Source organism: Chanodichthys erythropterus, chromosome 20, assembly GCF_024489055.1.
Source record: "Chanodichthys erythropterus isolate Z2021 chromosome 20, ASM2448905v1, whole genome shotgun sequence".
Lineage (NCBI taxonomy): Eukaryota > Metazoa > Chordata > Actinopteri > Cypriniformes > Xenocyprididae > Chanodichthys > Chanodichthys erythropterus.
Genome location: NC_090240.1, coordinates 36,056,732 through 36,070,186, shown reverse-complemented (window position 1 = coordinate 36,070,186; position 13,455 = coordinate 36,056,732). Strand labels below are relative to the sequence as shown.

The 13,455-nt window shown below is 37.5% G+C and overlaps 1 protein-coding gene across 1 annotated transcript; it reads right to left on the bottom strand.

The window, feature by feature from the left end:
• Nucleotides 1-752: 752 nt before the first annotated feature.
• On the bottom strand, nt 753-10,781 carry LOC137009170 (E3 ubiquitin-protein ligase TRIM39-like). Its single transcript, XM_067371147.1, has 6 exons — nt 10,230-10,781; nt 5,234-5,329; nt 2,646-2,858; nt 2,244-2,391; nt 1,402-1,428; nt 753-1,291 (listed from the first exon to the last, which is right to left on the bottom strand). Exons 1-6 carry the CDS (start codon nt 10,779-10,781, stop codon nt 753-755), a joined length of 1,575 nt encoding a protein of 524 aa, XP_067227248.1.
• Between the last annotated feature and the right edge of the window lie 2,674 nt (nt 10,782-13,455).

Below are 13,455 nucleotides of genomic sequence, written 5' to 3'. Positions count from 1 at the left end.
TGTATTTACTTGAATCAAAACACTACAGGTGAATTCAGTTAATCACAAACAGAAACTCTACATCCATTGATTGTGGTTGTACTGTTTCAGCCTCTAGATGGCGCTGTGGTGGGTAAAGAGTTGACAGTCAAGATCACGTTCCAGAACTCACTGCTACAAGTGTTGAAGAACTTTTTGTTCCATATAAAGCAGGGGTCTCCAAACGTCATTGTCCTGCAGAGTTTAGCTCCAACCCCAGTTAAACACCTGAACCAGGTAATCAAGGTCTAACTAGGCATACTAGAAACTTCCAGGCAGGTGTGTTCAGGCAAGTTGGAGCTAAACTCTGCAGGACAGTGACCCTCCAGGACCGAGTTTGAAGACACCTAGTATAGAGAGACTGAATGCAGAGCATCAGAAAGATCACATATGTGTAAGACTTTCAGCATTTAATTCCATGTTAACAGCTGGAGAGGAGAGAGAAAATGGCTTCAGAGATTTATTTACAAAATAACATGTAGAAACACTCTGGAAAGTGGAAATGTAGTATATTATATAGAAAACAAAGTATTAATGGAAATTAAGCAATCATTGTGTTGATTATAAAATATAGACTCGTAATAAATTAGCCATTCAAATGTAACCACAATGAAGTATCTTTTCACATAACATATAACACAAATATTTCATTATACTTCATGTTTTTTGAGAGCCTTTTCATTAACATATTCTAAAAACAGCAATCTTTTCAGATTTTATTTTATTTATTCGTTTCAGTTGACAGGTGTGATGATCAGTGGCTTTGAGTTTTTACCTTCATCATTAAGGTATGGGCTTAAATATGGATAGAGTTTGTCTGTGAAAGTCTGACCAGTAAAAGAGTAGATATGAGATCTGGAGTCCACGTCATAAAAAGAGACCAGACCCTCCTCATAATCCACAAACACTCCCACCTTCTCAGGTTTCACTTTCAGAGATAAAGAGACAGGTGGATTATCACAAGCTGAATATTGATTCTCATTCCTCAGAAACACAGTCCAGTATCCATTTTTAGGAGTCAGTATGATCTTCCCCTTCCTGTTAATGGATTCTCTGGCCACTCCTAAAGTCCAATCAGTCTTTCCCTTCACCTGCACCTCATAGTAAAATCTCCCTGAACTGAATCCCTGCTTTGCCAGAATATTGACACAGACATCAAATCTCTTTGGGTTTTCTGGGAAGTTCTTCTTAATGTCTCCATCACTGACTTGTTTTCCATCATCAGACAGGATGAGACGTGGATGTGCAGTATCAGGATCCAGAGTCACATCCACTGAGAGAGATCAGACATTATCAATCAACTTCAGAACAAATATTTTCACGTGTATAAAACACATTATAAGCAAAAGTATTGTGAGTGTATTGGTGTCAATCTCACTGTACCTGCAAACTTCTGAGCCCACTTGAGCCCTGTGAACACAGATGACAATATAATGGAATAATTATTGGAATAATTTCATATTAACAGTGAGTTTATCTCTATTAATTGCATCAGTGGAATGTAAATGTTGATCGTCCCGCAGTTTGTAAAACAGAATGCAGAATGAGTTTACAATGGACATCTATGAGAAAAACATAAAAAAGGATTTAGCTGTAAAGTGTCTAATTGTCCTTGTGAGGTGCAAAACTTTTTTAGACAGATAATATTTACACAGATAGTTACATCCTTTCCTTGTTTTTAAAGTAATACTGCTCTAACATGAGATAACACGGATATAACTTTACATAGACAGGGTTAGTTGTGTTATGATTACATTTATGTGTGATCCTTTACAAACTGAAATTAAAGCTGCAGTCTGTAAGTTTAGCCTCTTTGTCGCTGTTTGAAACCTGCAGATATTTGCAGAATTATCATTTTATACTTTTTTATACTTTACGGGGGTTGTGCATCAGCATGGCTCCTCAGAGCTGATGAATTTAATATTTGCTGTCAGTCACCACATTCATGCTCGAATTTCCTGCGTAAACCCACCAGTACCACCCGAATTAGAAAACATTATAAGCTTACCATTGTGAATCGGGAGAAGGTAAGGAGATGGTTTTGAACACTGGCTGGTTATGTATTTGCTCAAAAATTGATTTTATAAGATTTTTATAAGATAATTTTAACCAAAAACAGTTATGTACTGCAGCTTTAAATTGGATTTAACACATAATATTCCTTGAAAAAAATATTTTCTAGTTTCTGACAAAAAAAAAAACTACTGTATTTGATATTCACATACCAGTTTGACCGATTGTTTTATTTAGTGTCTCTTGAGTTTTCCTCAGTAGAGTCACAGCTCTAAACAGAGAGTTCACATTCACATCAGAGTCAATCCTGATCTTACTCCAGTTCTTGGTGTGTGGACGAATGTACAGGGAAGAGTTCATCTACAGCAGGAGAGAGAGAGGACTGTTAAATATGTTATTTTTTATATTTAAAGTTAATATATTTTACACAGTACCTTTCAAACACAGTTAACTAATTTTTCAAATTTGACTACTTTTGTTTTTATTACTTTATATGTCTCTTTTGTACAATTTCTAAAAAACTAGTATAAATAAAATGGTCAATCAGCTCATCAGTTTGGTAACAGAGAGTCTGTCCTGTAATACTGTACATGATTAGACAGATGTTTACAGACCTGTATGAGGTGGAGATGATAATCAGAGTGTGAGATCTGCTCCAGCTCAGTGATTTCCTGCTGCAGCTCTTTAATGAGATCTTCACCCTGTTTCTCTGCTGCTCTCTGTTGTTTCTCCATCATCTTCAGCTGCTCAGACTGACATCTCTCAATGGAGTAGATCAGATCAGTGAAGATCTCAACTCTGGAGGATTTCTCTTTATCTGTGTTTCTCTGATAAATCAGATCAATTAGTAGATTCATTAACTGTCACTGGCCCACTGGTGGGCCCATTTGCTACTGCATATTTAAAACAATTATATCCTATAACCTGATCTAATGTTGACAAACAATATATCATTCGAAAGCTTACAAACTCAAGATTCATCCTGTGAAAACGGTTTTGAAATCTGAGGATGAAAATGGTACTTTAAATTCTTTTAGCAAGCTCCTCTCTTAGTGTGTGGTGTCAGGTTTTGTATTACAAAATTTATTTTAACTACTTTATAATAAAAACCTTTTCTAATCTTGACAAAACACATATCATTGGAAAGGTCTGAGTCTCACGGGTCCATACTAGTGTTGCACGATATACCGGTACTAGAAAGGTATCGCGATACCCTGCTTTTAGAAACGGTACGGTTCTTCATTTTATTAGTACCGGTACTTTGAGTGCCAGCTGTATTTCCTAATGTGCGACAGCAGGGAGCAGTGTGTGTGCAGCGCGCTGCTTCTGAGGCACATTGAGTGCGTGTTTATTCCTGTCAACTGCGCAACGGCAGATGCACAAAGCAAAATATGGCATTATTTTGCTTACATTGCCGACAGTCAGGGCAAGCCCACGGACACCACAAAGCCCGTCTGCAAAATACGTTACAAAATAACGCAAGCGAAGGGAGCATCCAACTTGCCAAACATCCCGATTTGTACAGAGAATTTAAAGAGCGACAGGTTAGTGAATGTGATACCAGCGTTATGTTTATGCTCTCAAAAATTAAATGAGTGTTATTTATATTACTCATGCAAGCAGACATCCGCAAAGAGGTGTATTATTGAGTCTAATAAGTGATATCTGGTTGCTAAAATAAAATTAATTTTAAAAAACAAATATGTGAAGGGACTATACAATTATATTAAACCAATTTATGCTTTAATAACATTGCTCTAATTATTTACAGTAATCAATATTCTCACTGTCAAAACACTTACATGCAGGGCTTGATGACAGCCACTCCCACTAGCCACTTTGGCGAGTTGAATATAATTTAAGTTTACAGCCAAATGGTCGTCGAAGATCGTCGTAGCACAAAATTACAATCCAATCACACAATTCGTTACTTACATGCAGTTAGTGAAGGAGGGATAGGCGGAATTGCGCCGAATGACACACAACAGAAGCGCTCTCTCTCTCTCTCTCTCTCTCTGTCTGTCGCGCGCGCGATCAGTTTTCCACGCGTCTGAATAGTCAAATACACGTGCACACAGATGTCTAAATGTCCATCATGTGGAGTATCTCGCGTGAATACAGTCGGTTATGGCTTAAGTGGACGTAAACAGGTGGGTAATAACTGGATATTTGTCAGTTACGTCCATGCATTCAGCAGCCCAATTAAATAGGCCTGTCCATCATTAATGTTAATCAAACAACAAAACCTGTTAAATATGTTAAATAAACAGTGTATCTGAAAAAATATTATTTTTAATTTACTACTGTTTTTGTAATTTGCTTCTTTGTTCTTTTATATAGCATAACACAAATAACTTGTTCTCATACTAGCTCATGCTCATACATTGTCCACCTCTTGCCCACCTGTACATACCAGCTGATATAAAATGTAATCTTGATTTGGGTGGTCAGTCTGCATTTAAAAGTTTGAAAGTGTTTTAAATCTTCTAAATCAAGTAAAATGACTCAAAAGTAATTTAAGCATAAGAAAGTCAGCTTTAATCATATAAAATGTAATTTACCAACATCAAAATTGTGGCCAATAAAAATGCTAGCCACAGTTCTGTCATATGTTATTTATTTACTTTTCCTACTGTTTTAGGTTTTTGCCATAGTATCGTTTAAGTATCGGTATCGTGATACTGAAGTTGGGTATCGTATCGAAGTCAAAATTTTGGTATCGTGACAACACTAGTCCATACCTGCCAACTGTTTTGTGATATTTGAAAAGAAATGTATACATTTGTTACAGGAGAATGCATAAAAAAAAAAAAAAAAAATCAATAGAATGTCGATGACAACTGGTGGCTATTTTTGGTACAGCGCCTAAACAAAATCTCATAGGAACAATTTTTGTGCTATCAACATAAAATTTGGAACATAAATTGGTTAGACACATTGATTTGATAGTAATTTTAGAGTAAAAATTATTTTGTAAAATGTATATTTTATATAAAATATTTAGTACAGTAGATTTGATTTACAGTAAATTTAAATTTCCATAACTTTTTCATACTTTCATTTTTGAAGTGAGCAATAATCTGCTGACTGTCTTCTTTAAAACGTGACAGTTAACAGGTTAAGTTTTATAAATGTAATCGAGAACATTTATTAAGCAGATTTAATGCATTATCAATTTTACAATCTTTTAACTTCTACTCACCTTTCTCAGCTCTACTAGGTCCTGGATCTCTTCAATCCTCTTTATTCTGTCCTGGATCATCTGATGAAAGTCAGTTTGTCTCTTAGCCAAATGAATCTACATACAGAGAAAAACACATAACTTCATACCCTGAAAAAAAATCTCATTAAAGGAGCAAATTAATTTAAAATGTTGTGGCTTCTATAGTTAATGTCTTTGAGGATAACATTTTTATTCTTAAAAGTTGATCAAATCCGCTTTTAGCAGATATATAATAAAAACAATTTGCAGTATAAAGGCAGGGTCAATGATTTGCTTCAAAAACATTTTTGTTATGCTGGTTTAAAGTCTTTCAGTGGTTTTGTGTGTACGCAGATATTTCTTGAAACAAGGGAAAAAAGATCAGATTCCTATGGCTTTGTGTGGATATGACCTAAGTTAAGTGGTCTGAATGTATTTATATATTTCTGTCAGGACCACGATCATCAAATATAATTGTATAGAGTTTGTATTGGCGGTTTGACTCTGTTCTGGGTAAGAACTTCCTGCGCATCTATGCAGCATGAATAAGAGCAGGGAGAGCAGCAATAACCCCCCAAAACAAAAAAATATGCTGAAATCCCACAACACAAACTGACTGCGAAAATCTGAATGCCATGTTTTCTTAAATGCTGACCTTCACTTGAATGAGCCCAGTCCTGTAAAAACAATTTATTTATTTAATTATTTATATATTTATTTATTTATTTATTTATTTTTAAATGGGGGAAGCTTACACCCCTGGCAGCAGCATATCTGATACAACAGCATGTTGTAAATCACAGACTAGTATAAAACTAGTATTAAACTAGCGACAGTCTGGTAGGGGAAGCATACACTGTTGCCTAATACATAACTTTTTTTTCCCCTATTGGGGGAAGCTTACACCCCTAGCGGCAGCAAATCTGATACAACAAGCATGGTGTAAATCACACAGTAGTATTAAACTAGTGGTAGTCCGGTTGGGGAAGCATACACCCGCAGCAATAGCTCTGAGTTAGATGCAACGTGCAATGAAATACAGTGTTCTTCCTCATTCATGAACATGATTTCTGTTCCCGTTGGTGAGCGTGTTTCCAAATGCAACTAAAGCTTTAAGGACAGCTTGTTCCCAATAGCGACTATAACTTTAAGAGCGAATGTTTTTCCAATAGCAACTATAGTTTTAAGAACAGCTTGTACCAAAAAGCAAATATAGATTTAGGAACGAGCATGTTTACTATGTGCTGTGCCACAGCAGAAATCCGTTTGCACCATGAATCGTTTTCATCTCTACCGCAAACCTGCTTGAATCTGAACTTCACTTCCCAGTATCCATTGTCTGTTCTAATGTTGGTTTAACTAGTGTGCATCAAGCTCCGGTGGCCATGTAGTATGGTTTCCAGTCTGATGGTCCCAAATCCAGAATCTTCAGACATCACGGTCATCACGCCAGAGTCTCCAGCCGTCAAGGTGGACATGCCAGAGCTAAACTGTCTGCCTTTCCTGCCTAGATATGACCACAGTGGCTCTCTGTCTCCCTGAACTCTGTCTGTCCTGTCACGACCATGAAGGTTCCCTATGAACTCTGTCTGCATAGATACGACCACGGAGGTTGCCTTTGAACAATGAGTCAGTCCTGTCAGAACCATCTAGGTCACCTATGACCTCCCTGCCTGACTTGTCTCAGCTATTCTATGGTCCCAAGACTCTGCCAAGCAGGCCAAGCTCAAAGCCTCTGCTTGCTTTCTCATGGACATTACTCCTGAATGTCCTGTCTGCCGTTATGGTCACGGAGACCATTACTGAACTTTCTGCCTTTTTTGGCACAGCCCTAGAGGCCAACTCTAACTTCTCTGCATTCTTTGCTCTAGTTCAGCCTAATCTTCCATGGTTGTCTTCTGCTCCGCCATGGTGGTCACCAGCTCCACCTGCTCTACAGTGGTGGTCCTCAGCTATGCCTTGGTGGTCTTCAGCTCCACAATGGTGATGAGCAGCCCCATCTACTCTGCTGTGGTGCTCATCTGCTCCATCGTGGTGGTCTCCAGCTCAACTGAGATGGTTTTCAGTCCCACCAGCTGTGCCCTGGACACCTTACCTCACCTTACACAGCTGAATCATACATCCATTTTCCAAACCGCTGGTCCAATGTGGCTACAGCGTAATATCATACAGGTATAAATTCTTTTTACTTGATTATTAAATAGTTTAATTAAGGTTTATACATGCTAATTTCCATGACAGAGTTCAAGATAAATATTTTCACCATAATACTGGAGCTGTCAGTTTGCTAAGTTTTAAACAATTATTAAACAGCAAGCACAAAATATGCAAAAGCGGCAGTCCTTACAGTGCACTCAGTGTCTAAATTCAATCAGTTTTCATTCACTCCTTCAAGTGAACTTTATTAGGGGACTAATGTAGGGAATAGTGTATGAGGCTATAGGTGGTGATAGGGGGAGGAGAACTGGCCCCCGACTAAGCCTGTTTTTTTCCAAGTTTTTTTTTTCTCCATTTTAACACCTGTTTGCCACCTGATGTCACCTTTTGGAGTTTGGGTTCCTTGCTGCTGTCGCCTTTGACTTGCTTAGTTGGGGACACTTGATATTTGACTTGACATTTGATATTCAACAGTGCTTTGATCTGCCTGCATTGACACCATTGTTTAAGAGCTGCTGTGCAGCCACAATTATATACCAGTTATCATGTAAAGCTGCTTTGACACAATCTGCATTGTAAAAAGCACTATATAAATAAAGGTGACTTGACTTTTGAATAGCCTGTCTGTCGGCAGGCTTGTTTGAGATGCATCGGTGCTGTGCAGACCAATCGGTGTGCGACATCAAAATACCGTGAGAGCGTTTGGAGAGCAAACGACTCCTTATGCTTTTGAATCACTCTAGCTGTACTTTGATGTCATACGCCGATCGGTCTGTGCAGCGCCAATGCATCTTGAACAAGCCATACAACTCTGCATACAAAACGCGCTGATGACGTGTGATGTCTGCGCAAGCAGGGTGCACAGAGGTATAGAAATACATACAGTGCACAGCATAAATGAGTACACCCCCTCTGAACAAATACAAAAGATTTCTTTATGATCACTAATACAATTCATGGAAAGATGACAAAACTAAAATGTATTAAACACATACATAATAAAAACTGAGAAATATGTCATTAATAACCATTAATAGCCAATTTTGTTTAAATTAAGGATTGCAGAAATAAGAACACCTTAGATTTAACTCAATAAATGTTTAATATTCTAGTACTTAGTATGCCCTCCATGATTTTGAATATACGGCTCTGACCCTTCTTGGCAAGGAGTGAACAAGTTCATGACAAACTGTCACATCTGTCCTGTTTAACTCCTGGATGATGAGCTCCTTAAATGCCTTGATCTTTAATGGGGAGTGTTGCTCAACTCGTCTCTACAGAATCCCCCACAGGTGCTCAAGAGTGTTAAGATTGAGTGCAATACAAGTCCACAGAAGTTTTTTCACCTTGGGAGAATGCATATCCTCACTGTCATGTTGAAAAAATGCCCAACAATGCAGGCAATGAGGAAAGGGTAATATCTTCTGTTTCAAGTTTGTGTATTAAATTACACAGTGGTGTGTGAATTCATGACAGCATTGATAAAGCACAACTCGCTCACACCTTCAGCACTCATACATCCCTATATAAGAGCTTTACTACCACTGAACTTTACTGTGGGAACCAGGCACTTCTCACTGTACTCCTCCTCTAGCAACACCACAACATTTTGGATGCTGTTGGATCCAAAATGATTGATTTGGTCTCATGAGACCAGAGTATTGATTCCCAGAATCTATATTTTGTAAATATTGGCTTTGAAAAAGGCTAACAGACTTTTTATTGTGCTTTGGCTTCAGTAGGTAGTTTCAGTGAGAACAACAACCATGCATGTAATTTCTGCAGGCTGCATCTTACTCTGTGAGAAAAACAGTCAATCTTTTCATAGCTTTTGCTGGCTCTGAGACACTCGATTGGTATTTCTCCTGCTCTTTGTTTAGCAAAAATAAATAAATAAATAAAATAAATAAATAAAATCCCTCATCACTAAATGAAAGCTTAAAATGATGGCATGATTATTTCAGGGGTCTTGTCACAAGTCCATTGTTTTTGAATTTCTGTGTTACTTTTGCTATATTTACACACTTAAAACAATGATTTGGTAATCCTCTTGTTCCACTGTCCTCTTTTGTGCTAAGAAATAAGTCTCCTGACAGTTCTCTCCCAAGTGGTTCCATTGTTGTCAGCATTAAGTCTGAGAATGATTCAGTGGGCTATATAACACTTTTAATTGTTTTAACTTTTAAATGTTTTGGTTCAACATACTTACCTGTTGATCAAGCATTGCCTTAAACTTACACCAGAAAATGTTTATTTTGTTTTATTTAGTAACTTTTAGGAGGGTGTACTCATTTTTCCTACACAACATTTTATCACCTCAATAAGAAAATCTTATTTTCCTGAATAATTTTGACATGCTTCTTTGGTAATTGATTAAGCAGACTTGTTGGAACATTATATCTAAAGAACTCTAACACGTCTTCTAAGTAACTGAGTAATTGCTGACTTTCAGAAGTTTCAGAGGGGGTGTACTCATTTGTGCTGTGCACTGTATGTTGACAGGTAGGTGGGAAATTGTATCAGACTGAATACAATGAATACAAATATTTTTCGGTCCTGAGACTTCCACAGAAGATATATGCATCTGTTAGTGCAGTGTGAGTGTTAGCATTTCTGCAAAAATGACACTTCAAAATGATTTTAAAAAGAAATACTAAAAACTTTGACAAAAAAAATTGTTGGATAAAGTCCAAATAAATATCCAAATTTTTAAGCAGTTTTATAACACTTCGTTAAAAAAAACAAAAAAACTTTACACTCTTACTGTTCAAAAATAACCAGGAACAGCCAATGTGTCATCCTTATAAAGGTTTAAAGTGTTTTGTCTGTAACTCTTTACCTTCTTCTCTCGAATCTCCTCCTCTATAGGAACAGTGTTGTGAGTCCTGTGTTCTCCTTCAGTGCAGAACAGACAAACACACTTCTGATCATCCCTGCAGAACATCTCCAGAGGTCTCTCATGTTTCTGGCATATATAATCCTCCAGATTTTCCACAGCGTTGATCAGTTTGTGTTTCTTTAGACGTGGGACTCTGAGATGAGGCTCCAGATGAGAGACACAGTAAGAGCTTTGACACATTAGGCAGGACTTCACAGCTTTCTGCTTTCTTTCATCACAGAAGTCACAGAACACCTCAGATTCTCCTCGTTTGCGCTTCTTAAAGTATTGCACAACCTCTCTGAGTGTTGTATTAATCTTGAGATCAGGTCTCCTGCTGAATTTTTCTTTACAGAACGGACAGAAGCAGTTCCGAGAGCTTGTCCAACACTTGCTCAGGCAAGTACTGCAGAAGGTGTGTCCACATGAAGTGGTGACTGGATCAGTGAACACTTCCAGACAGACGGAGCACTGGAGCTCCTGATTTAGTTCTAGACCACTGGAGGATGCCATGACTGAAAAGAAAAGTAATGACAATATATAATCTACACTGCTGAAGAAAGGAACTTTCATAATACTAGTTCTGTGCACTGAGTAATATAGTTTATGTTCTAAACCGGATGTTGCATGTCTAAAAAGTATTACTAAAAAATATTATAACAACTTAAACTATGAACCACTGTCAAGCAGTCAAAGCAGGCATACATGACAGCAGTTTCTGACAGGTAGTGCCTAAATCACTAACCCTAACCTCACTGAGACTATAAGCTCCACCTCTAACTTCCAGTCTGAGACTGCTGGCCATGTGCTTCATACGGCTGTAGTTAGATCTATTGGGCTGCAGAAGAAGAATCTACTGTAAATACAGAAACTAAATATGTGTCTCTGGGAGCCACAGTTCAGCAGTTGTAACCGGTTTTTAGACATTTTCAAACAACATTTTATCATGAAAAGGTAGCCCATATAAACATCAGGTGCCATTTTTCTTTAAAAGACTTGTGACTTGTACTAAAAAAATCATCGTTCTGATTTTTATTTCAGATTTTTTCATTTTGCCGCCAATTCAGGTACTTCCCGTTTCTAAACTGTCTAAAGTGTGACATGACCCCAAATAATCAAATATTTATTTACAGCCCAAAAAACAAAAACAAAATTACATACAGTACTTCTACCAACAATCTGATGCTGCTTCATGCTATTAAACTACTGAACAAGTTCTTACATTTCCATCACTTACCTGTGAGTGAATATCAGATCTAGTCGTTGATTTCAGAGTTTCTTAAATTAAGTGTTGTTTGAAGCGTTCAGTTCATCTGTTGATTTCACTTTCACTGAGGTCTTTTACATATTTGCAGTGATGCTATAGATCCGCCCATAATCATGAATATGGAAAAGTTCATAATATATCCTGGCTCAGATTGTAAAAGTTTTAGAAACTTTTAGAATATCAAGTTTCACAGTTTATACAATTGCAGCTTGATAGAAACGACACACGAAACACTTTCACAGTGAAATCTTGAGTGATTTCCTGAGTCTTGTGCAAAGGTAAAACAATACAACATATAAAGTCATTTGACAAGTAGCAAAAATAAATGAAGGCATGTTAATAAAAAAAAGTGTGTACACAAATTCTAATATTTGATAAGTTTACAAGTCAGTTTTTGTTATAGTTATCAGATTATTCAAGTTTCTTTAATGTTGTTTTCTTTTCATGACATCTGTCTGCTGTCAGTACAAGAAAGATGGTTTCAAATCACTCAAGTGTTGCTTTAAAAGTCACTTGCTTTGATTACTATGCTATACATTATTTTCAAAATCACTGTTTTTCTTTACAGTATGTTTTTATTAGTCATTGCAGTCATAACATTTTTTTATTTGAAGTCACAACAGTTCAGCAGGGCGAGTGAATGAAAACTATTTAATTTATATATTTTGTGCATTTATTTTTATGTTTATTTAATGTGTAATAATATAAAATGACAAATTTTTATAGCTCTCATATAGTTGACATGGGATGAAGACTGAAGATGAAATGTAGAAACAAGTTTATTTAAACAGAGAAGATGGGAAGCGCAACGGTGTATAAAACATAACCGACAATCAACTGAGAAGAAAGCGGTACTTAAGTACTGAATCAACAAAGATAATTATCAACAAAAATAACAAGATATCAATGAATGAATATAACAAGATAATTAATCAAACACCACTCAAGTGAACAAACTCCTAATGACTGTGACCATGGCAAGTTTGGGAATACAAAGAAACACAAGAACAGGAACGATATCCCTGCGGTGAAGATGTAAACAGCCGATGGCACAGCTACAGACCCAGAGCTCCACGGTTGCCAACAGCCCACAGTGGAGTCAACGGAGGGAGGAGCCAAGATGTTGTGGTGGCTGACAGCACCTGGAGATGACTGACAAATACTGAGCTGGTGGATTCGAAGGCGCAGACTGAAGGCTGATGGAGCGGAGCGATGTTGCAGGTACTGTTGTGGCCAGTCTGCAGTGCTCTAAGTTGTTTCAGATGTTCCCTTGAAGAAAGCTCTCAGAGTCAGAAGTTCCAGGTCTTCAGAAGATAATCTTTATTGCCAGGCAACAAAGATGCTAGCACCACATCTGATATATACAGCATGAAACAGCATGTTTTATATGTTTTGCTTATCACTATAATCTTATGGGGATTCCTCTAGCTATCTTTTTTCTTTTAGCTCCACCCTGGCGTTTTGCCACCATTGTTTATGAATCCTCATATATTTCAATTATATTGGTGGAAAGTCCCTGGTCGTTCTATTTTTTAAAAACATTAATCTAATGGTAATTTTTGGTACTTTCCACAGCTTGTTATTGTTCCCATACATTGAATACATTTCTTTTTGGTACTTTCCATGCAGTAAACCTGGTATTTTACAGTATTTCACACAGGCTATTTCTACAGTTAATACATCAATGAACAATGAATTTCCCCAACAGTACCAGGTACCAGCGATGAGCGTCAGAGGCAGAGCCAGAGTGCCCGAGGACTGGGGTGAAGCCGGTGTGACTGAGGATAGAGGTGAAGCTGAAGGGAAAGAGAGATCCGCTGCAGCCATAAGGGTGGAGGGACGGAGCACAGCGAATAGAGTGATGACTGACCAAGGGGGAGCTTGTGGGACAAGGGTCTTCGGTGGAGCCAAAATTGGGAG

Coding starts and splice junctions, on each gene's coding strand:
- LOC137009170 (XM_067371147.1), bottom strand. CDS start 10,781: ATGGCATCCTCCAGTGGTCTAGAACTAAATCAGGAGCTCCAGTGCTCC. Junction 1,429..2,243: donor TAAAACAATCGGTCAAACTG/GTATGTGAATAT, acceptor CTGTGTTCACAG/GGCTCAAGTGGGCTCAGAAG. Junction 1,292..1,401: donor GTGGGCTCAGAAGTTTGCAG/GTACAGTGAGAT, acceptor GATCTCTCTCAG/TGGATGTGACTCTGGATCCT.